General features: G+C 42.9%; 1 protein-coding gene across 7 annotated transcripts in view; it reads left to right on the forward strand.

Annotated features, from left to right (window-relative positions):
• LOC137417603 (beta-1,4-galactosyltransferase 1) overlaps positions 1-19,190 on the forward strand; it is a gene marked incomplete at its 3' end in the record, with an annotated part of 39,394 nt that extends 20,204 nt beyond the window's left edge. For 3 of the 7 annotated variants that reach the window (XM_078769531.1, XM_078769532.1, XM_078769537.1), the window contains 4 exon segments: positions 10,313-10,417; positions 11,701-11,769; positions 14,201-14,436; positions 19,003-19,190. In XM_078769531.1, coding sequence (XP_078625657.1) covers positions 10,313-10,417; positions 11,701-11,769; positions 14,201-14,436; positions 19,003-19,190 — 598 coding nt within the window. 7 annotated transcript variants of the gene reach the window in all.
• Between the last annotated feature and the right edge of the window lie 5,296 nt (positions 19,191-24,486).

The following is a 24,486-nucleotide window of genomic DNA, read 5'->3' on the forward strand; positions in this document are numbered from 1 at the left end:
AGTGGCAACTCTGGACAGAGTAAATCTCTCAGATCGGCGTGCTATGTTTGGGGCCAGTGCTTTTGCACAATCTCTTGGTCATACCATTGAAGACAAGTGCAAGCCAACAATAATAAATAATTTGAGTAATTGAAAATAGATAATTATCTATGAATTGATGTATGATGCTAAAAATTCTGTATCTTATTATTCATTAAAATTTGTCAACATTTTGAGCAACCTCTAAATATTGTCCAATCAAGCTCAAATTTTCACTACAAACTACTTTCTTCAATAGGAATAGGGGCAGGCTTGTGGAGAAATGAAAATCAAATCTTCAAATTTTTGGACGACCCTAGTGTTGAGGTGTTTTGAATTACATGGTGGTGAGGTGTAATCGTCCCAAACTTCCAGTCTGCACCGTATGTATGTGCTGAGGGGTTCTTTTTTGAATTATACTTTTTTTTTCAACCTAAATTGCTTATAAAAATGTAATATCACAAACACTAATACATTTGTGCAAAATAATTGTTTGTATTATGATTGGGGTAAATCATGACAACACAGCAACTCAGGTACAGTCATTATCCTCAGCTAAAATGAGCCCGTTCCTCAGTAATAATGCGTGGTGAGGCGAGCGCAGCGAGCTGAGCCAAGCTAGTATACATACATACATACATACATACAGTCACGTGAAAAAGTAAGTACACCCCATGTAAAGTTTTGACTTTTTCAACATACAGCTATTTGATCTTCATTTCAACAATATTGATAGATAAAGGTGATATAATATAACAAATATCATGAAACATTTACATTTTGTAGTCCATTGTGTTACAGGGTCCTCACCGATCTCCTGGTCTCGGTAAACCTCCGAACCCCGAGAGGAACCCCGGCAGAAAAATATGTTACCCTGTGTTGAAAATCAATAGTGAAACCACTCCACTGATTATAAATGAACAAACTTGTATTATAAATCACACACAGGTATCACGGTACAACAGATGGCCATTAAGAGTGCACTCTATATATATCTTATATAAAGTCAAGCAACACTGCTCTGCCAGCAAATGAACGGACACTCCTCAATGTCTCTATGACTTTTCCCAAGGCGAATAGGATTCGCTCCAGCGGTCGATGGAACGAAATCCGGTCGAAGCCCGAATCTCGCTCTCCAGCCGATATCCGAAGTGTGTACAGTGGGCAAGGGTGCTCTTCCCGCCAAACTGTACAACGGCGCCCTCCAGAGGCGCACCTTCACCGCTCCCTCAGCAAACCGCAACGTAATTGGAGACGAAGCGGTTTCACCCACTCATCCCCGACAGACGGTAGGATGTTGGGGGTGAAGATGACACGAAGCAAACGTTCACAGGTGTCCGAAGCACGGGGTTCAAAATGGCCGACGGCTCTGGCTTGAGCCGATGCGACGAGGCAAGGATTCGTCGGAATCTCAGCACTCTAAATCTGTCTACGCAGATTTCTCCACTCCAGCGAATATTCTTATCGCCGGATGTCCCTTCCAGGAACTCAAAATCCCCTCGTGGCTGTCGGTAAACCTGGCTCGTTACCGAGCGCTGACGTCACCGTCCTCTCTGACTTTGCGCGCGCTCCTTCTTCCTCTTTACCTCATTGTCTTCTCCTTCGGTTTCCTGTTTCACTTACAGTTATCCTTTTTAACTTTTGATAACCGTTCGTGAATAATAAACCTTGTGAAACTAATAATAATACATAATATCAGAAACATGTCCAGTGGGTGAAAACCACAATAACGGAAGTCACGAATCCGTAACACTTCCCCCCCTCAAGAAAGAAAGTTTGAACACAGCGAAAACTTTCTTTGCATGCAAACTTTAACAAAAAAAACAAAAGTAAATTCACAATCCAAATCATCAATTCCCGTGGGCAACAATTATCACATCTCAAAAATAAAGCAACAAAATTTCACACAACCCACAGAGATTTCCAAAGTTAATTCACTCTGGACAAAGCATCAGCAACGACATTGTCCCTGCCCTTTACGTGCTCAATTTCCCAGTTGAACTCCTGCAAAGCCAACTCCATCTCATCAACCTCGGATTTTTGTTTTTCATTTTTTGAATGAAGGTTAAGGGGTTGATCAAAAATCCAAAGTTAAGCAACTCGATAGCACTTTTTCCGGGAGGCCAAGCCGAGTATTCACTACATGGACGCCTTTAGGAACGTGGAGGTCACAGTTAGTCCGGGGAGGAAAGTTCACTACATGGACGCCTTCAGGAACGTGGAGTTCACGGTTAGTCCGTGCAGGAAAGTTCACTACCTGGACGCCTTTAGTAACATGGCGTTCACGGTTAGTCCGTGTAGGAATCTGGGCTCGGCGGCTCCGCCGCATTCAGTGCTTCAACTTCTCCTGACACCTAATAATTACGGTGGGACCACTTGTCACAGTAGTCACCTGACTGGCTGTCTCCTTCTCGGCCAGTGCTCTGATAATCCTTCCTTCGAGAGCTGTCATAACTCTGGAAGCCCCCATAATAATATCGATTGCGGCCACCACCACTACTATTCCGTGGTCCTCTTCTGTAGCCCCCTCGACCCTTAGGAAATGCCTTCCCTACTGTGATGGTCCGACCTTCCAACTCCTTGCTATTCAGAGCCTTTTCTGCCTCTCTGGCATCCTTGGAGTTTTCAAACGTGACAAAGCCAAACCCTCTTGACCTTCGTGTCTCCCTGTCTTTTATCAGCAGCACTTCCAAAAGCGGTCCATATTTGCTGAAGGCAGACTCCAAAACATCTTCCTTTGTTTTGAAGTTCAGTCCACCTACAAATAACTTGCTAAACTTGTCGCCATCCCTAAATGGTGTGGTGTTATTTTCCCTACTGGGTTTTTTAACAACCATCCGGTTACCATAAACATGACCACCGGCCAAATCATTCCCGATAACAACAGATACTTCCTCTACAGGAAGAGTGGTTTGTAAACCTACGGTGACCGGTCCTGACACCACATCGGACTCCAACTGGATGGCATGAAGTGGAGCTCTAACACAGCCACCAATCCCCTGTAAACGAACACAATCACCAGTTGCTGTCTCCTCTGACAATGGCAAGATGCCTTCAAGCATTAAAGATTGATGTGCTCCGGTGTCCCTCAATACCCTAACAGGTTTCCAGGTAGTCGGGTCTCCATCCAGTGACACAAACCCCTTTGAAATAAATGGTTGGTAACCCTTTTGAGGGCGATTTCTCACTCTTGCCATTGCATTCGGAGTCGTACTAGTCGAACTCCGCTCCTGATTTTCCTTTCTCAGAGCATAACAGTTGGACATCAAGTGTCCAAGTTTATGGCAAAAGGTGCAAGTAGGCCCGGAGGAGAACCTCGTGGTCTGCCAAGGCATGGGGGCGGCGGTCTGCCTCGAGCCCCCCGGATGATAGGTCTGTCTTGGAACCGCAGTCTTCTGATTTCTAGAAGTCGTGGTGTCAGAGTGGTCCTCATTTTCATCTCGAGGCCGCCCCCCTGAATCTTCGTTCTCTGCACCAGATGTATCATAACTCTCCGTGTGAACTCTAGGCGGGAAGTTAGGTTTATGGAACCTCATCCTGTGTGTTAAGGCATAGTCATCTGCCATGGTTGCTGCCTCATACAACTTTGGTACTTTCCTTTCCTCCAGATGTACTTTAATGTCCTCATGGACACACTGTTGGAATTCCTCCACCAGGATCAATTGTCGTAATAGTTTGAAGTCTTTCCCGACTCCTTTTGAATCACACCACCGATCAAACATGGTTTCTTTCATTCTGGCAAACTCCACATGGGTCTCATTCTCCCTCTTCCTGGCGTTCGGGAATTTTTGCCGGTAAGCTTCAGGGACCAATTCATAGGCTTTGAGAATGGTTTTCTTCACTATCTCATAATCTGCACATTGCTCAATCGGTAAAGCCGAATAAATATCTTGAGCTTTACCCACCAGAACACTTTGTACCAATATGGTCCAGGACTCCTCCGGCCATTTTAGCATTCGAGCCACTTTCTCAAAGTGTAAAAAAAACTTGGCTACCTCCTTTTCATTGAAGGGTGGAACCAGCCTCACATGTCTGCCAACATCCCAGGTGTTTTGACTAGATGTCGAACCAGTCGGCATGGGTGGTACCTCTCCCCTTTCTCTTATTAACTCCAGCTCCTTGACTTTAATTTCCTGCTGACGCCCCAATTCACGGTCCTTTAACTCCCTTTCGGCTTTTCTCTCCTCTGCTTCGAGTTCTCTTGCAGCTCTCCTTGCCTCTGCTTTTTTGTCTTCTAACCTTTCCTGGAGTTCTCTTTCCTGTGCTTTTACCCTTTCCTGAAGTTCTCTTTCCACTCCTTTCATCTGCTTTTAACCTTTCCTGGAGTTCTCTTTCCACTCTCCTTTCCTCTGCTTTTTTCTCTTCTAACCTTTCCTGGCTCTTCAATTGCATCTCCGTTTTTTGGAGCTCCACACTTTCTTGTTCTTCTGGTAACCAATCCAAGGCTCCCTCTCTCCATGTTCCTCGTTCCACCATGATAGTTACTTCCTTAAGTTTCTGGCTGGTTTCTATCACCACTATCTGCATCTCTGTTTTCTTCATTTTAGCTCGGATCTCCAAGCTAGAATGTTTGCCCAATATCAAGAGTTCCGATTTTAGTAACGCTCGGAACTGTGCCTCACTAGGGGTCGCTGTAAACTTCTCTGCGTCAAACTCCATGGTGACTATCCGTTAACACCTGTTAACCTTCACACAAGAATTTTTTCAAAAAAACCAAAAAAAAATTGATTGTTTTTTTGAAATATTTGGGAATGTTGGAAAATATTCCAAAATTGGAAAACTTGGGAATGCTAGGGAATTCTATCCCGGACTAAATTTAAGGAATTCTATATCCCGGACGAGCCCCCAATTTCTGTTACGGGGTCCTCACCGATCTCCTGGTCTCGGTAAACCTCCGAACCCCGAGAGGAACCCCGGCAGAAAAATATGTTACCCTGTGTTGAAAATCAATAGTGAAACCACTCCACTGATTATAAATGAACAAACTTGTATTATAAATCACACACAGGTATCACAGTACAACAGATGGCCATTAAGAGTGCACTCTATATATATATATCTATATATATAAAACACAGTTTGTGTGTGTGTGTGTGTGTGTGTGTGTGTGTGTGTGTGTGTGTGTGTGTGTGTGTGTGTGTGTGTGTGTGTGTGTGTGTGTGTGTGTGTGTGTGTGTGTGTGTGTGTAATGTTACCGATAGACTCCGAAACGGAGAGGCTCACGTGCTTGATATTTGGCATAGACATGGCCATTGAGCCTGGGACGAACATGGCTGAGACCATATTTGACGAGATCCATATTTTTTATTCATATTTACCTCAGCGCATTTCAGCGGAGTACCCGCTAATCTCAGCCAGTGACAGAGCAGCTCGCTGATTCGCTCAGAGCGATCACGTGATGTTCCATCCCGTCACACATCACACGTTTGCACGTAATTCAGGGCCAAAAGCGATTGCGTTTTTTCACCTTTATGCGATCGTGTTTTGTGTCGATTTTGTGCGATATGAATTAAATTTTAATTCATATTTCGTGTTTACGAATTCGAATACTAAGGATTTCCCCTTTCCCCTTTCGATTTTGAATACGAATCGAATACGAGCTTGAGTCGAGAGGGCGAATGTACGGGTCTCCCTTCCCCCGCCCGGCAACGCCGGTACTGGAGGGCGTGGGTCACAGGATCGGTGAGTCTCCAAAATCCGCTTCGTGCTCTTGCAAAGATGCAGGACGATGTCGCGATTGTTGTGTTGCTCTCAGACCATGAGAACTGCAACGTCATTGTTGACTGGGCCTCCCCTTCCCTCCCCCCTTTTCCCCTCCCCCTTCCCCTCGCCCCTCCCCCTCCCACCCCCCTCACCCTCCCCCTCCCCCCTTCTCCACCCCTCACCCTCCCATCCCTCACCCTCCCCTCCCCCTCCCCCTCCCCCTCCCATCCCTCACCTCCCCCTCCCCATCCCCCCTCTTCTCCCCTCCCCCTCTTCTCCACCTCTCCCCCTCCCCGTCTTCTGCCCCCCCCATTCCCCTCCCGTCCCCTCCCCCTCCCCCCTCCCACCACCCTCCCATCCCTCCCCCTCACGCCCCGCCACTCCCCCTCCCCCCACCCCCTCCCCCCTCACCATCCCCCCTTCTCCACCCCTCACCCTCCCATCCCTCACCCCTCCCATCCCTCCCACCCCCTCCTCCTCCCATCCCTCACCCTCCCCACCCCCCTCTTCTCCCCCTCCCCCTCTTCTCCACCCCTCCCCCTCTTCCCCCCTCCCCCCCTCTTCTCCCCTCCCCGCCCTCTTCTCCCCTCCCCCCCATTCCCCTCCCCTCCCCTCCCCCGCCCGGCAATGCCGGGTACTTCTGCTAGTCTTATATAAAGTCAAGCAACTCACTGCTCTGCCAGCAAATGAACGGACACTCCTCAATGTCTCTATGACTTTTCCCAAGGCGAATGGGATTCGCTCCAACGGTCGATGGAACGAAATCAGGTCGAAGCCCGAATCTCGCTCTCCAGCCGATATCCGAAGCGTGTACAGTGGGCAAGGGTGCTCTTCCCGCCAAACTGTACAACGGCGCCCTCCAGAGGCGCACCTTCACCGCTCCCTCAGCAAACCGCAACGTAATTGGAGACAAAGCGGTTTCACCCACTCATTCCCGACAGAGGGTAGGATGTTGGGGGTGAAGATGACACGAAGCAAACGTTCACAGGTGTCCGAAGCACGGGGTTCAAAATGGCCGACGGCTCTGGCTTGAGCCGATGCGACGAGGCAAGGATTCGTCGGAATCTCAGCGCCCCAAATCTGTCTACGCAGATTTCTCCACTCCAGCGAATATTTTTATCGCCGGATGTCCCTTCCAGGAACTCAAAATCCCCTCGCGGCTGTCGGTAAACCTGGCTCGTTACTGAGCGCTGACGTCACCGTCCTCTCCGACTTTGCGCGCGCTCCTTCTTCCCCTTCACCTCATTGTCTTCTCCTTCGGTTTCCTGTTTCACTTACAGTTATCTCTCTATAATTCCAGTAATCTCTGTGTGTCTGTGACCGCTGTTTCTCGACAACCACTGGTCTGATCTAATCGAAACTTGCCAGCTATATTGCTGGGGACCTGAGGATGTGCCTTTTCAAGGTAGAGCGAAGACCGAAGCAACGGTGAAAGTTTTTTTTTTTTTTTTTGGCACGTACGGTCACGCTAGCGCGAAGGAACCGTCTGTGTGTTTGTTGTTTCTGCCTCGGGGTTTGAAAGGTTTTTGTTTTATTTTTCTTTCTTCTCTTCTCTTCTCTTTGTGCTTCTCCTTGCGATGGAATAGCAAAAAGGCAAAATATGTTGGCGCTAATAGAATAATTGGCCAATAAAACTAATTTGCGATTAATCGTAACTGCGATATGCGACCTTCCGGACAGTGAGGACTTAACTTCCGGACTTATGGATAGTGGCGACTTCCTGTCTCGATTGTATCTTACTACTATCTTACTTTCTTATCTATCTATACTGTCGTATCTGGCTTATACTTACTGTCTATATACTTACTGCCTATATTATAGATTGATTGGAGTTAAACATAATGCCCCAATCCATTCGTCGTTTACGAGAGCGAAGGAAGGAAACCGCGTCGTGCTCGCGCTATGGAATCTGTTTATGAAGAGGTGCTAACGAGATAAAGGTGTGTACATGTAGACAATTTTTTTTATTTATTATTTATTGAAGATAAATACTATCGGAAAGAATTAATTCAAAAAAGGTGCACAACTTCTTTTTTGTTTCCAAGTGTCTAAATGGTATGGCCTCTGGAAGTGTTAAGGGATTCAGGTCTACTCAACTTGCTTGCCAACGAAATACATCTCTGTGTGTGTGTGTGTGTGTGTGTGTGTCTGTGTGTGTGTCTGTGACCGCTGCTTCTTTTAATACTTCCCCGGTATATTGCTGGGGCCCTAAGTATATGCCTTTTCAAGGTTTAAAATTAATCGGACAAATGGTAACCAAGTTATGGCCATTTCTTTACCAAACACGAACGAATTTTTTTTTGCACGTATGCCCACGCACGTACGCCCACGCACGTTCGGTCACGCACGAACGTTCACGCACGAACGTTCACGCACGAACGTTCATGCACGTACGGGCACGCACGTACGGGCACGCACGTACGGTCACGCACTTACGGGCACGCACTAGTCCTTTTTAACTTTTGATAACCGTTCGTGAATAATAAACCTTGTGAAACTAATAATAATACATAATATCAGAAACATGTCCAGTGGGTGAAAACCACAATAACGGAAGTCACGAATCCGTAACAATTGTATAATTTAAATAAACATAAATGCAAATTTCGCATGTGGAAAAAGTAAGTACACCCTTGGCTCTAATAGGTGGTATTGCCCCCTTTGGCAGAAACAACCTCAAGTAGACGTTTCTTATAACTGTCTACCAGTCTCTGACATCGACTGGGAGAAATTTTTGCCCACTCCTCCATGCAGAATTCTTTCAGCTGTGCAATGTTTGAGGGGTTTCTTGCATGCACAGCTCGTTTCAAATCCCCCCACAACATCTTGATGGGATTTAGATCCGGGCTTTGACTTGGCCATTCCAGAACCCTCCATTTCTTTCTTTTCAGCCATTCCTTGGTGGATTTACTGGTATGTTTAGGGTCATTGTCATGTTGCAAGGTCCGCCTTCGGTTGAGCTTCAACTTGCCGACAGATGGCCTCACATTATCCTCAAGCATCCTCTGGTACAAAGAAGAATTCATAGTGGATTATATGATGGTGAGCTGCCCAGGCAAAGCCCTGATGCAGCAAAGCTGCCCCAAACCATAATATTTCCACCACCTGGCTTTACAGTTGGTATCAGGTTCTTGTGGTCAAATGCTGTCTTTGGTTTTCGCCAAACATGTCTTCTGGTACTGTGGCCAAATAGCTCTACATTTGACTCATCTGTCCAGAGCACATTGTTCCAGAAGTGCTGGTCTTTGCCTAGGTGTTCATTGGTAAACTTTAGTCTTGCCCTGATGTTCTTTCTGGACAGCAAAGGTTTCCTCCTGGCACACCTCCCATGCGAGTGTTGCAGTGATTGTTGTCCTTCTGGAAGTTTCTCCCATCTCCACACAGAATCTCTGGAGCTCAGCCAGAGTGACCATCGGGTTCTTGGTCACCTCACTTACCAAGACCCTTCTCTCCCGATTGCTCAGTTTGGCCGGGCGGCCAGCTCTAGGAAGAGTCCTGGTTGTTCCAAACTTCTTCCATTTAAGAATTATGGAGGCAACTGTGCTCTTGGGAACCTTCAATGCAGCAGAAATTTTTTTGTAGGCTTCCCCAGATCTGTGCCTCGACACAATCCTGTCTCTGAGCTCTGCAGGCAGTTCCTTCGACCTCATGGATTGGTTTTTGCTCTGATATGCATTGTCAACTGTGAGACCTTATATAGACAGGCGTGTGCCTTTCCAAATCATGTCCAATCAATTGAATTTACCACAGGTGGACTCCAATCAAGGTGTAGAAACATCTCAAAGATGATCAAGAGAAATGGGAGGCACCTGAGCTAAATTTCAAGTGTCATAGCAAAGGATCTGAATACTTATGTCAATGTGATATTTCAGTTTTTTCTTTTTAATAAATTTGCAAAACTTTCTAAAATCCTGTTTTCTCTTTGTCATTATGGGGTATTGAGTGTAGATTGATGAGGGAAAAAATGAATTTAAACGATTTCAGCATAAGGCTGCAACATAACAAAATGTGAAAAAAGTGAAGGAGTCTGAATACTTTCTGAATGCACTGTATATATATTCTTTTTTTTTTTCTTTTTCTTTTTTTTTGCGCACATGGTGTATATGCTCAGACGCTTTGGTTTGCTCATATACCGGAAGTAAAAAAACAAGATAACACTATTCAACCCTATAAAAAAAAACTTCAGTCAATTATATTAACGTAAACCTTACCATCGATTTACTTTACTGAGTAACCTTAGCAGTTTTAACAGTTGGTGACTATTATGCTGTAAAATAAAATTCATCGAAAAAAATTAATGAATTAATATTCACAATCACTTACCAAACAATTAATTTACCAACGAATTTACTTACAAACGGATCCTGTGACTCATTGATGCTTCCACTTTATTTTTTAGCACATATGAGGTGTACAAAATATCGCTCTGATTATGCCTTGTGTGAATGGAAGGACGATGTTTCACAGGCGTTGTATAATCTAAGTGTTGCTGGTTTGCACACCTACCAGAAGTTAAAAAAATATATCCATAAAATTTTTCCGTTTCATCCGTCCAATTAATAATTTCCTTTTCATCCATTTTACTTCACAGAGAAAACTTCATTCTTTTGGAATCGAATGAATTCTCCTGCAAACGGAACCTCAGACTCCTTACGAATGCATACGTGGCAAGTTGGAGGTGACGAAATACGCGTTGGTAGGAATCGAAAGCGGTTTTTTTTGTTTGTTTGTTTTTTTACTAGTCGGGGTATCCGGCATTGCCTGGTGCTTTTCTCATTCTGTTGGCATTTTGAAGAAATCGAATTTTGAAAAAAAAAAAATTTTTGTGGGAGCCTAAAACATTTCTATACACCCACTAAGGAATGTGGTCGGGGGTCATTTAATATTATCTTTCACATAGATACAAGGCTGAGGCACTTTAGAGCGATTTAATCCAACTCTTTCCAAAATGTTCAATTTTGTTCTCTTTTCTTTTGCCCACACTACCCGGCACCCACTGATGAACCTCTGGACGGTTGACAAAGATCCGTTTGACCATTTCTGAGAAAAATGGCAACACACACATATACACACGCACGCACGCGCACACACACACATACACATATACACACACATACACATATACACACACACACACACACATACACATATACACACACACACACGCACACACACACACGCGCACACACACATACACATATATACACACACACACACACATACACACGTGATGATGTGCCGTGAGATCTTCCAGAGAAATAGCCTTTTGCCAGCTCTATCTTATCTACTCTGTCTGTTGTAAGAGTGTCCTTGTGTATTGTCTGTGTAATGCAGTTTTGTATTATCTGTCTGTCAGTCAATCTATCTATCTGATGGAAGAATGTATGATCGATGTAACAATGTGAGTCGGGGAAGAATGTTGAGTTTGAGACAACCTCTCGACAGACACTCGTTGACGCTCGTCGCTCACTCACGTTCGCTCCCTGTCGAGCTTTTATCTCAAAATCAACATTCTTCCCCCACTACTGGTGTAGGTGATAATGGTTGGTTATTACTGATGTGATGACAAAGATGATCTTTCACATTATTCACACCTCTCACATACACTCATATACACCCACCATACTCTAACTTCATTATTATCTATCATACTGGTATCTTTTGTCTTTAAACTCGTAAAGAGAACCATTGAATTTGGCCATGAACCAAAATTGTTAAATGTGGCCCATCAGAATAAATTTAAATCATGATATAATGGATTTTGATGTGCCTTCGTGGCATTTGAACAACAATGAATTGTAACAGTTATTCTTTTAACGTCCTATACCCAGTGTGAACTATTGTGAACATTTTAGTTTCACACTTCTATGATGTATTGTATATAACTGTTACATTGACTTCCTTGAAACTCTTTGAAAATGTTACAGCTGGACAAGCAAAAATATGGTCTTCTTGTGATGATTTATTGGTTGCCTGCAGATGGTGAGGTAATCAACTCAAGCGTTGTCTTGCAGTTGGAGCTGTGTCCAGAACAACCTGAAGGCCTCGGTAATTTTATTTATGCTTGACTTGCTTCAGGTTTCTGCTGGTAGAATTGATACTTTTACTATTTTGGATGCTTGCATTTGTCCAGTCAATTTGTGCAAAAGATCAAGGAATTGTGCCTTTTTCATGAAAGCATGAAACTCGTCGCAGTTATAGAATGTCCTTCTGAGGAATTTCAGATATGGAGCTATCCTGAAAATGTCTCTGTCTGCCATTTTGGTGCCACCATTAGCAAAAATCACGTTTTCTTTAGTAGTTCTACAATTAAACATGATACAGTAATAACTGTAGTTCATAGAACTTTTCATAGTTCATAGAAAATAAAAAAAAATTTTTTTAATTTTTATAGAACACCTGACCATGCATAGTCTTGAGAAACAAGGACATAGGCGGAGTCTGCACGCGGCAAATTTGATTGGTCGTGATAATATAAAATGCTTTTATATTTTGTCCAACTGCTACTAAACAGAAGGGTTTTGAAATTGCCAAAAAGGCGACTTGTGGTCTTCAGTATTAAAGTATATATATGAATAAATTTAAATAAAATATAGATTTTATAGGTTGTAGAAAATAAATTTCAGAAGTTTACTGCCATTGATGTGGCATCTTTTACACCACCTTATTTAACACGTTGCATTAGTTTTTAGTGCCTGCTGTTTGCGTCCTTTGTGACGTCCTTAAAAGCAGTTTCCTGTTTGGAATGATTTTCAATGTAGTTTGACAGACGGACAGTGAAAAAAAACTCGATCCCCTCTGCACATGCACAATCAGTACAAATTCAGAGCCAAAGTAGTGCTAAACTACAGGTTCGTTTTCTGATTTGTGTTCAAAATATAGCATTCAATTGAAATTAAGTGGTTCCTTGATCATACAGCAATGTTTGTGGACAAGCAGACAAATTGAACCAATTGCTTAACCCCGCTTTTCACTTCACATATGCTGGTCAGAAATGGTGTCTACATCAAAACAAATGGCGTTACATATTCCTGATCAGCAAAACATATCAGGTATGAGCAGTGAATGATGCATGGCATCACAATGTAGAATGTTGGACATACTACACAATGCATCTCGTATTCATTTCATCATAATGACAGGCCGGACGCGGCATGGATGATGCATCATTGTGGCGTTTCTGGTGTCCAGAACAATTGACTGGTCCTGGTTTCTGGTGTCTGGAGAGAACGGTCCAGAGTTTCTGGTGTGGCAGGAAATGTACTGTAATCTGGCGTTCCATGAGTCGAAGCTTCTTACTTTGTAATGCAAGTTCGGCTTTCAACAAGTTTGATGAACTGTTAACATTCATCCTCAACCACGATATGGATGATGCCATTACGGAGACATGGTTCAAGCACGTCTTGCCTCCTGAGCTTGTCTCTTTCCCAGGGTGTACTATGTTTGCAAAGTCAAGGCAAAATCGTGGAGGTGGAGTCACCACTTTCTATTTGAAACAATATCTCAATGTAACACGACTTGATGAAGTAAATGTTCCCTCTAACCTGGAAATCGGCTGGGTCAAGCTTAATTTGTCCTGCCCACCTGCCCTGATCAATATAATGCCTTGTTTGTGCAGTCTTTTATTACCGCCAAGCTGACAAATCCCTGGAAACCCAGTTAATAGAACATATATTGAGGACAATCGACCGCCTGACAACAAAACCTCCCAGGTGCTGGTTTTGTGATTCTTGATGATTTTAATCACCTGATCGATACTGACCATCTTCTAGCTGACAAACGATATTGTCAAGCAATTGACCGACAAGAGGAGATCGAATGTTGGGCAAGATTGTTACTGACATTGGCGATGCCTCTGGACATGTGCAGATCACTTCCCCTATTGGTCTATCTGATCATTCTACGCTACTGTGGTTCCACAACACTCCGCAACCTATACGGAAGCTTAATGCTACAAAACATAGCGTTAACCACCCTATGCCGGATAGTGCTGTTTCATATTTTGGCAGATGGATTAGCTCTTACGACTGGACTGAGGTGACTGGAAAAGTTGAAGTCAATGAACAATCTGAATGTTTCCAACAAACACTCAACTCAGCGATAGATTAGTTCTTCCCAGTTCGTAAAGTTAAATTTCATTTGCGTGACAAGCCGTGGATTACTGCAAAAATAAAATCCCTTGTACATTCTTGGCAAATCGCATTCCATAGAGATGTTACGAACTGGATGGTCGGCAAATCGCATTAAAATGGTCACTGGTGAAAGTCCATTGTTTTATAGTTTTCTGCCCGTGTTACACAAACTTCCCAGTGGTTGGTAATAATTTTCTGATTCCATTGTGTCAGAAATGGTTTTTGGCTCAAACATTTTTTTTAAATGGAAATAACATTTGTGTGCGTGTGTGCGTGCGTGTGTGTGCGTATCAGTCAGTCACTTTGTCTTTCACAATGAGATTCTTATTGTTCATTTTGCTTTACAGTGGGCCCATTACACATTGACTTTTCTGCGGCAGTGACGATTGATCAAGTTGCTGCAAGCAACTCCATGATTAAGTTGGGTGGGCGATATGGCCCGTCGGACTGTGAGGCCCGGCAAAAGATTGCCATTGTGATTCCATTTCGCAACCGAGAGAAGCACCTTGTGTACTGGCTTTACTACCTACACCCGATCTTGATACGGCAACAAGGAGATTATGCCATCTATGTGGTGCATCAGGTCTGTTCTTGCACAGATGGAGAACATACTTCACAGAATACATATTTGAAAGTGAATGCCACAATAACAGATCTGAATCTCTTACACTACCTATTCATTCACTAACAGGTAAAGATGACAAAATCCAAATAAAAATAGGGATGACAAAAAAATGGAATATTGCTTCGAGATTGGAAGGAATCTCTCTTGTTACTCTGCTGCTTGTGCTACTCCCTATCATCCCTTCCCATTCCAAATAAGTGCAAGTGTGGTTTTGAACGTGATAGTACTCCCCTGAGTTGTTGCTTCATGTAGTGCCTCACATAGTTCTGGGTCTTTCCGAGAGTAGGTCACACGTTTATTTTTGAAGCAGTTTCCCTTGTGGAGATTATTTTTTTGTATACTGAATCGAGGCTCGCTTATTTCAGCACTCTGTTCATCTGTCCTTTCTTGCAAATGGGTAATTGCATTTTTTGTTTTTATGCCTCCATTGGCAAAATGCTGGAGTCATAATGTTATTGGGTTGTCTGATGTTATCTGGTTGTCCGATAACAAACTCTGTACAAAGAAAAACTGATTCGATTTTGGGCCTTCAGCTGAAAGTATCAGATTTTCATTACCGTGATAACTTGTGAACCGCTGAAGGGATTTTGACCAAACTTGGCATAACTATGCACTGTAATATGAATCAAATGGAAGACCAAATACTGCGTTGTCATCAGAAGGAACCCGAAGAAGTAGAGGGGAAATATGAAGTCATCAGGATGAACTGATTAGATTTGGGGTTAAAAAAGTCAAAGGCCTAAGGTCAAGTGCCCTTTAAATAAAAATCTGTGCTGCTGCAACAACTTTTGAACCACTCAAGAGATGTTAACCATACGTGACACTGTAATACAAAGATGAACTGATTTGATTTTAGATTTAACAGGTCAAAGGTCATGTTACCTTTTAAAATCATTTTGCAGGCCATAACTCCAATTAGAAGCATTTGATGTTGTCTCTCTTTTACTCATCTGCCTTTTCTCTTTCATGCTCTCCCTCCCTCGCTCCGTCTCTCCCTCTCTCCTCCCCTCTCGCCCTCTCTCCCTCTCTACCACCCCATTTACCCTTCTACTCCGCTCCCCTTCTCCCACTCTCCCTCACTCCCTCTCCTCCACATCCCTTCTCCCCCTTTGCCCCACTGCCCCTCTCTCCCACTCTCTTACTCTCTCTCTCTCACTCTCTCTCTCTCTCTCTCTCTCTCTCTCTCTCTCTCTCTCTCTCTCTCTCTCTCCATCCCTCCCCCTCTCCCTTAGTACTTGGGAATTTTTCATGTGACCTGATTGAGATCATTTTTCATGTGACCTGATTTAATTGAGATCGAACAAAACAATGCGTTGCCATTTAACGTGAGCGGAGGCATATCCATTGACGCATTTCTGGTTTGACCAGTATATTTGGTTAGGTTAGACCATCGTTTCTGGTTAGACCTTTGAAACTCATCTTTCTTAAAATCCTAAGTTATGAGTCAATTTCACCTATTCCCCACTTCGTTCCCCTCCTCCACTTCATCCCCCAATTTGCCACAAATCACACCCGTGACTCAAGAATATATATATTCATTTTGCTGAAAGAGGATTGGATGGAGGCACTGAACCTAATGAACATAATTTCTCTGAACATGTTCTTTAGTTATTTTCATATAGTCTGACCTCCTTCTTTCTGAGCTTTTTGCTTTTACAATACTGACCATGTTCTTCAGCTGGAAAGACCTCCAGGCACCTTTAAAAAAAACGCACCACAAAATTAGCTGTTTTATCTGCCAGAGCTATCACATAATTCTTATGCAAATCCTGAATATCCATATGAGCATTAAGCTTGCTCAACAATGGTTTTGACCAATCTGGGAAAACAGGCCTCGACTGCTAAAAAAAAACGTAATCATGTTGTCCAAAAGTTCCACAACCCTATCATACCATGTACTAAAACCATTTCGAGATAACCTAAATGTTTTACACATTTTACTAACAAAAGCAGAAACAGAATCAACCATAGACGATCTAATACAACTCCACGGCCGAGTCTCTGGTTCCCTATATTTGGCTCCCATTTTCATAAGATCCCTGATATCACTATTACAAATAATATTCAGATCCCCAGTAATCACATGCCAACATGGATCATACAAAAAGGTGAAGGGGAACATGCACAGTCAGTTGCTAAAATATCCTTAACTGCATCTATACGAAGAGTTTTAACAAATTTACCATAATTAATAAGTATTGGCCAACAGTCTGGGTGAAAGTGAAATACACTTTCAATGAGTTTCACTCTGTTTTTCTGGCAGGAACTTCTCTATACTATAGTCTTTAAAATGTAATGTAGCTGAAGCTTATCCGCCTAACCTAGTTGTTAGAAAACTCAGAAATCACGAACTCACTAATACCATCATTCTTGGCAGGAGACACCAAATTATGAGCACCCTGCCACAAAAAGCCTCAACGAAAAAAGAAAACGTATCATGTCTATTTGCTGAACTCCACAGAATAATAGCTAAGAAATGCTTGGAACATGATCTCAAAAGAACATCGAAGTTATGAAAAAGTTTCCCCCATCATAAAAAACATTTGTCTATCAATTATATCTGAAATCTCCACTTTTGGAGCTGTAACCCTCTTACTGTGATGTCTATGACCTCTAGGTCTCCTTCTAATCTAATTTGTTCCTAATCCAAAAATCATCTTTGTGTCCTAGCTCAACACTACAATCCTCTTCATTATCAAAATCATTAACATTGACTGAGTCTATAATTTGGATTGAACAATGACTAAAATCATACACTCATGATTATATAAATACATCTTAACTCCAGAAGACACACTAGACCTGTGCCCATTCAAACGTTGATGCAAACATTGTGAGGTTTTTCCTACATATTGCAATCCCAAAAAAATTACTTGCCTTTATTGACATCCTAACAAAGCTTTACAATCAATAACAAAAGTCTTCCCTGTGACATGACTGACAAATGGTTTCACTTTACAACACAAACATTTAGATGAATTACACTTTCGAAAAACACCTTTGCAGGTATTTGACAAAACATCGACACATTTTTGCACTGAAAGATTTTTCTTAAGCCACCGTAATTAATGTCACTTTTTCGGGATTTAACCTAGTCTGGTTGGCTGAAACCAAACAGATGCGACGGGCTCACTAGGATAGCTATTGGTGAAGGGCTGCCTCGCTCAAGTCGAGTGTTACCTGGTATAGAACCGATGCAGTTCTCCCACCTACACTGAAAGTGCCTAGCGGTCAGGGAATAACAGCCATTACCCAACCTTAAGCTGGGCCAAAGTCAGCAGCTATTTCTTTCGTAAAAACGAGGGCAGGCAGCTCATGCCCCGATATTTAGCAAAAAGAAAAGACGAAATAATGAGAAGCATGAAAAAGTAGAAGGAAGGACAAATGAAAGTTGTAAAAAAAGAAAGGAATACAGATAAAAGATACAAAGCTAGATTTCAGCAGTTACTCTGCAAAACTTAAATGAAATGCTGCAACATGTAAAAGCTACCAGAGGTCCGTCAGAGGGAAACATATTCCACACAGCATCATGATTTGGTACAAACATAATCAAATAACTGACCAAGTACAGAAATGGAGTATCAGGGGGAACCCCAATAGACAAAGATGGAGTCATCAGGAGGACCCTTGATAGGATTCCAGTTTCGGCTGCAAAAACTACTCTCAAACTCATCCAGGTGCAGTCAGGTGAACCTTACAAAACTATTTGCAAGAATCATCCCTCCATAGACGAACAAAAAGAAAGAAAGAAAGAAGAGATGGAAGATGAGAATAAACCATCCACACCAACAGAAAGTACACACACACACACACACACACACACACACACACACACACACACACACACACACACACACACACACACACACACACACACACAATTTTTATTGTTATTTTTTTGTATACAGAATTGAGGCTCGTATAAGAGCTAACAACACATTAAACATGAAAACATGCACGGAAACATGAAAACATGCACGGACACATAAAACATACAATAAAGGGAGCGGGAGACAAGAGCGGGAGAGAGAGGAAAGCATACAAGCACAACAACAGTAGAGAAAAGGGACATCGATAGATCTGTGGAAGGGAGAGGACTGGAGGGGAGGAGGGTGCATGGTATAAAGCAAATGAACACTACTAGGAATTTCAGGAATGAAGTCGGAGATTGAAAGAGGTGGATTGGGGTGTTTTAATGGGGGTAGAAAAGATCATGGTTTTGGATGGGGGAAGATAAGAGATGGTGGTGACCAGCTGTTTTAAAGACCTGGAGGGAAGAGTGGGATTGAAGAGAGTGAGGGAGTTTGTTCCAGAGGCAGGAGAAAAGAAGAATGAAAGAGTGAAGGTGAGCAGAGAGTCTTGATTTTGGTAGTTTCACCAGAAGAGGGTTTCTGGCAGATCTTGTGCGTCCTGAAGAATATTTGGGGGACAGGGCCAAAAAACCTGGGCCAAAAAACGTAACTTAAGAATGAGATGATCTTTCATGCAGTATGCTTGATTCTGTGTTTGCATTACCTCTGACAGGCTGGGAACGGCACATTCAACCGAGCAAAGCTGTTGAATATCGGTGCTGTTGAGGCACTGAAGGACCAAGACTATGACTGCCTGGTCTTTAGTGACGTCGACATAATCCCAATGGATGACCGTAACTTGTACCACTGCGGAAAGCAGCCAAGGCACCTCGCCTGTGCCATGGATAAATTTGGATTCAGGTTTGGCTCTGCATATATTCTGTGATTTCCTGGAAGTTTTCATGATGCACGGCACCCTTGCGCCCATGATAAGAAGTCTGTATGTATGTCCCCTCAAAATAAGTACTGTATTATCAACGTTTCTCTTGATTTTTTTTTGAACATGCTAATAAATAAAATAAATTTAGTCCGTGTATTTTGAAAATACATTTCCTAACTTTTTTCACAGTTAAAGACAGACAGAGTTGGTGACATTGCGGGAGAAGGAATTACCATTCTATCAGGCTCAACAATATCAAAGCAAAGTCTAAGAATAACTCTCTTGAAGCTGAAGTACATTGTATTAGTTTTAAAGAACTCTATTATTTGAGAATGTTTATGAAATGTACTGTATATGAGGTTAATGAGACAATCAAAATTCTGCATGGTTAATTGTGACTTTATCGGTGACGTTTTACTTGGATTTTTGAGTGATGGCAGTTTTCCATTTAAAATATATCAGAAAAGGAACACAATTATTATTTTTTTCGAAGGCTCAATCCAAGATTGAGAAGTGGGAATTACGTGAAACGAACGAGGTGAAGAGTTATCCTTTCTACTCATAATTATGAGTTTTTGAAAAGTGAGATGATATGGATGGATGGCAATAAACGATAGTCTACAAGCAAGAGAAATGCAGGGTGGTTTGGTTCAGCAGGAAGTGAAAAATGACATGAGATGGCAGTGGGCATGCACCTTGAAGCATCACAAAGAGGAGTGGGGTTTTGACCGATTGAAGAAGATTAGTCTACGAATGTACAGGAAGAAGAAAATTGAAGATGGCACTTCTGATTTTGGTTTCCATCACGACCCTAAGACCAGAACGTGAAATTGGCTTCCAGTTCCTGGTTCCCTTGCAGCACGGCCAAAAGGCCAGAAAAACGCCTTCATCTGCTCTGAGAGGCTGTCTTCTAAAGCTGAGGATACTTGTTCCAGAATTGTCTTAACGTTTCGTTAATTGTTGGTGTTAATTTGTTGATGTAGTGTATTTGTTCGGGCTCGCAAGATGGCCTAGAGGTATAAGTCCACGTATAAACTGTTGCCTTGCTTTCACATTCAGCCAGGGCAATTCGTCAACGTGTGACCGTCCCTTGGATGGGCTTTAAGCTGGGATGCCCGTCTGCTAGCATTAGTGAATGTAAAGATACCTTCGCAAAAGAGAAAGCAAGCTATTGCCGGCCTCTTAGCTAAATTCCAAATTCCTGCACACTCAATCGAGTGTCCTGCATCAAAGCGGTGATCTGTACAAGATTGTAACGCTAGGAAATAAACGGATTCAGCAGCACTGTTGTATAGATCTAGAACTCGAATGGCACTTGGTAGAGTACACTAGCAGAAAAAAAAGATAAACACTTCAATTGGTTATAAACAAAATAAAAATAACAAAACATTTTTTTTTTTCAATTTTTGTTTTTGAACACCCTTAGGACATACACACGGGAGAGGTAGAGTGCATACCAGAAGTTTGGTACGATTTCACAAAAAATTGAGGGAGTAGTTCAGTGACAAGATGAGACAACACAGACACTACACAGATATATATATATATATATATATATATATATATATATATATATATATATATATATATATATTTATTTATTTATTTATTTATTTATTTATTTATTTATTGTAACGGATTTGAGAATCTTGTAAATATCACCCTGAGTAGTGTAATGATTCCTTGTAAATATCTCCGTAGTGTAAAGGTCAAAGGTCGTCCTCTTAATTAGGCCATCGCATGCACGTAGGCTACCATATACCCTTCTAAATAGTTATTTCCTTATTATGTGTATTAGTTTAAGGCTGTGTTCCCCATTAATTGACTCTGCATTGCACCGAATTGAAATAAGATAGATCCCCTTTCAATTCCCTCAAAGCCTCTATTGCCAACTGCATTCGCCGCCATTGCCATGTGCACTAACTCGGAGAAGAAAGGCGTGTCTCCACCTCGTGGAAGGAGGAGTGAGCCAGCCCCGATCAACCAACCAAGCACGAGGGGTTTGGCTTGAGAGGGCGGAGAGAGAACGATCGGGCAGTTTCGCGAACGTTCCAGGGTGTGGCGCTATAAAACCCGTCACGCGGCGCCCCCCACCTCAGTTCAGTGGAGGAGGAGCAGCAGAGTTGAATTCAGTGAAGGAGGAGCTGTGTTGTTGAGTCCAGTGGAGGAGTGAGCACTGAGAGAGTTGAGTGAACAAACCGCAGCTTTGAGTCCACCGCAGCTGAACCAAACGCAGCTTTGAGACCACCGTAGTCCGGCCCCCCTGTGACACGCAGCTTCGACCCGCTGCTACGCGGGAATCAGATTGCTGTGGGATCGGTGGCCGTCGAGGTCGAGCCCGACGTCCCGGGCAGGAGCAAAACTCCAGCTGAACCTTCCTCCCCTTCCAGCCCATTCGTTCCTGTCATTCCTGCCTTCATTCCCCGTGTAAGTCTGACTGTCGTCCGTCTTTTGTGTTGTCTTGGGGTTTAAGTAAGACTGCATAGGTAAGCTAGAATTGCTCTGTGTCCTTCTGATCCTTCCATCCTTCTGTAAATTATTTTCGTTTCTTTCCTTCTCCTTGGTTCCTTTGATTGTGTAAATATTAGTAATAAATTATATCTGTTCTTCCTTACCTTCTGGTTTCCTCACATCCGTTCGTCCTTGTCTTTTCCCAATTGAATACCTGTGGCACGATTTGGCCAACGTTTAAGAATCGGGTCTAGTACTTGCTAATGGTTCGTGCCGCAGCTGCTAATCCGCTCGGCAATTAACATCTTGTCCGCGGTCGCGAACGAGGTTGCTCACCTGCCTCTCCGGAGGGAGCTGGGCATCTTCAGGACTCACGTCGGTCAGTCGCACACAAGGGGATTAATCCCCCCTTATTAAGGGGAAAAAAGGCTGACGTTGAGATCCGCAACAATTGGTGTCAGGAGCGAGATTCGGACCTGAAGGGCGCTTAGCGCACTCAAAATTTGGAGCGGCCGAAATTGTAATAACATCTAAATTTAAGTCGTGCCATGGTTGGTCAAGGCGACCGGATGCCGGTGGGAGAATTAGAGGGTTTGGAGTCAACCCAGGACCCCAGGGAAATGTATATGGGGGAGAGAGAGGAGAGCAATGAGGATGTGGTTGCAGAGGTTTCAGGCGCACAAAATGGCGACGCCGCGCACGGGGTTGCAGCGGCACCAAATGTCGCCGCGCCCGTGACAGTAGCAGTGCCGCTGATGGACTGGGGCCTATTCATGGAGCAAATAGGGGCCCTTATGGCCGAGTCGGGGGACAAATCAAGGGCAGAAATGGAAGGGATGGAAAGCAGAATGAGGGACGAAGCGAGGGGTACCAGTGAGCAATTGGGGGCAATGAGGGACGAAGCAAGGGGTACCAGTGAGCAATTGGGTGCAATGAGGGACGAAGCGAGGGGTACCAGCGCCCAAATTGGGAAGTTGGACAGTAAATTTGGGGGATTAGAAAATCAAATAGGGGAATTGAGGAATCGTATGGGAAGCCAAATTGGGGGGGCTCGATGGCAAAATCTGGGGGCTATAAGCCAAATTTGAGGGTTTAGACAATACATTTGGGGGTTTAGACAACAAATTTGAGGGGTTAGACAACGGGATGAAAGAGGTGAAGAAGGGGTTAACAGGGTGTATATATACACAAAGAATTAAGTTAAGCACCCCCCCCGTTTTTTTACAACCTCGCACATTACAAGTTTGTTGTCGTCAAAACAGTGTAATATACCCATGATATTGCTATATTTTCTGGAGAAGTGATATTATGGTCACATAAAAACATACCAATCATGCCGTTTTCAATATTTTATTCTGAATAATTGAAGGTGAAATTTTTTGGGAATTTTAGGCATATTTTCACCTCAATTTAAGTATGGAGCTATAGGTCCATCACGGACAGTGTGGATGACGTTTATGTTTTCTAACGTACAGTCATTGTTCTGAGAAGACCTCTAGCGATCTTTGCGTCAATAACGTGTGTAGGACCCACGTGATCGGATCACTGACTCAACCAATCACTTTTTTTCACTTTGATCACTCAATTTCATCAATGGATAATTGCTAATGTCATACCAATCATTATTTGATCTCACATACCTTAGAATATATGCCAATGTATACATATACACAAAGAATATATATTAGGGGGTGCTTACCTTAATTCGTTGTGTAGGGGTGCTTAACTTAATTATTTGTGTATATATATATATGTATGTATGTATGTATGTATGTATACACACACACACACACACACACACACACACATATACACACACACACACACGTCACACACACACACACACACACACACACACACACACACACACACACACACACACATATACACACACACACACACACACACGTCACACACACACACACACACACACACAAACACACACACACACACACACACACACACACATACATACATACATACATACATACATACATATACACATACACATACACACATACACACATACACCGGATGATTCACATACGACGTACTATTTTGTTTTTGAATAACTCTTTGTTGCGTGAACCGATTTACTTGTAACTTGCAGCACTTATAGACAAATGTTCCCCATTTATTATGTGAAAATTTCATTTAAAAATAATTGATACAAATTTCGTTATTGGTCTCGATATGGCGCCGTCATTTTTGATGATGGGAAACAGCCTGACCTCTTGCCATGACATGACATGTCGATTAACATGTCGATTAAATTGCTCTTAAACGTTGATAATTATGGAATCGGTCTTAGAGTCAGCTTTAGACTTTTTAGCAGCATAATGTAAAGAAAAAATCAGCAAGAATGGCATGTTACAACAGTCAGGAGCGTGCAAAAGCTGCAACCTGGTATGAGGCCACAAAAAGCTTAATCGAAGTGAAACGACGTCTTCGAACGGAGTTTGGTCGAAGCTGGGTGCTGCCAAGCAATGTCCAAAGTGTACACGACTCGACCATGAGACTTGCTGGAACTCAAGCACCGCATCAGGAATGCCTTCTGGGAGATCACTGATTAAATGCGGCAGAAAACCATGCTCGAATACAAGCAGAGACTGTTCCGAGTGATCGAAAATGATGGCCGCCATATCGAGACCCATAACTAAATTTGTATCAATTATTTTTTAATGAAATTTTCACATAATAAATGGGGAACATTTGTCTATAAGTGCTGCAAATTACAAGTAAATCGGTTCACGCAACACAGTTATTCAAAAACAAAATAGTACGTCGTATGTGAATCACCCTGTATATATATATAAAAACGTGACC

The sequence above is a fragment of the Myxine glutinosa genome, unplaced genomic scaffold, assembly GCF_964187855.1.
Source record: "Myxine glutinosa unplaced genomic scaffold, kmMyxGlut1.1 SCAFFOLD_2934, whole genome shotgun sequence".
NCBI classification, from domain to species: Eukaryota; Metazoa; Chordata; class Myxini; order Myxiniformes; family Myxinidae; genus Myxine; species Myxine glutinosa.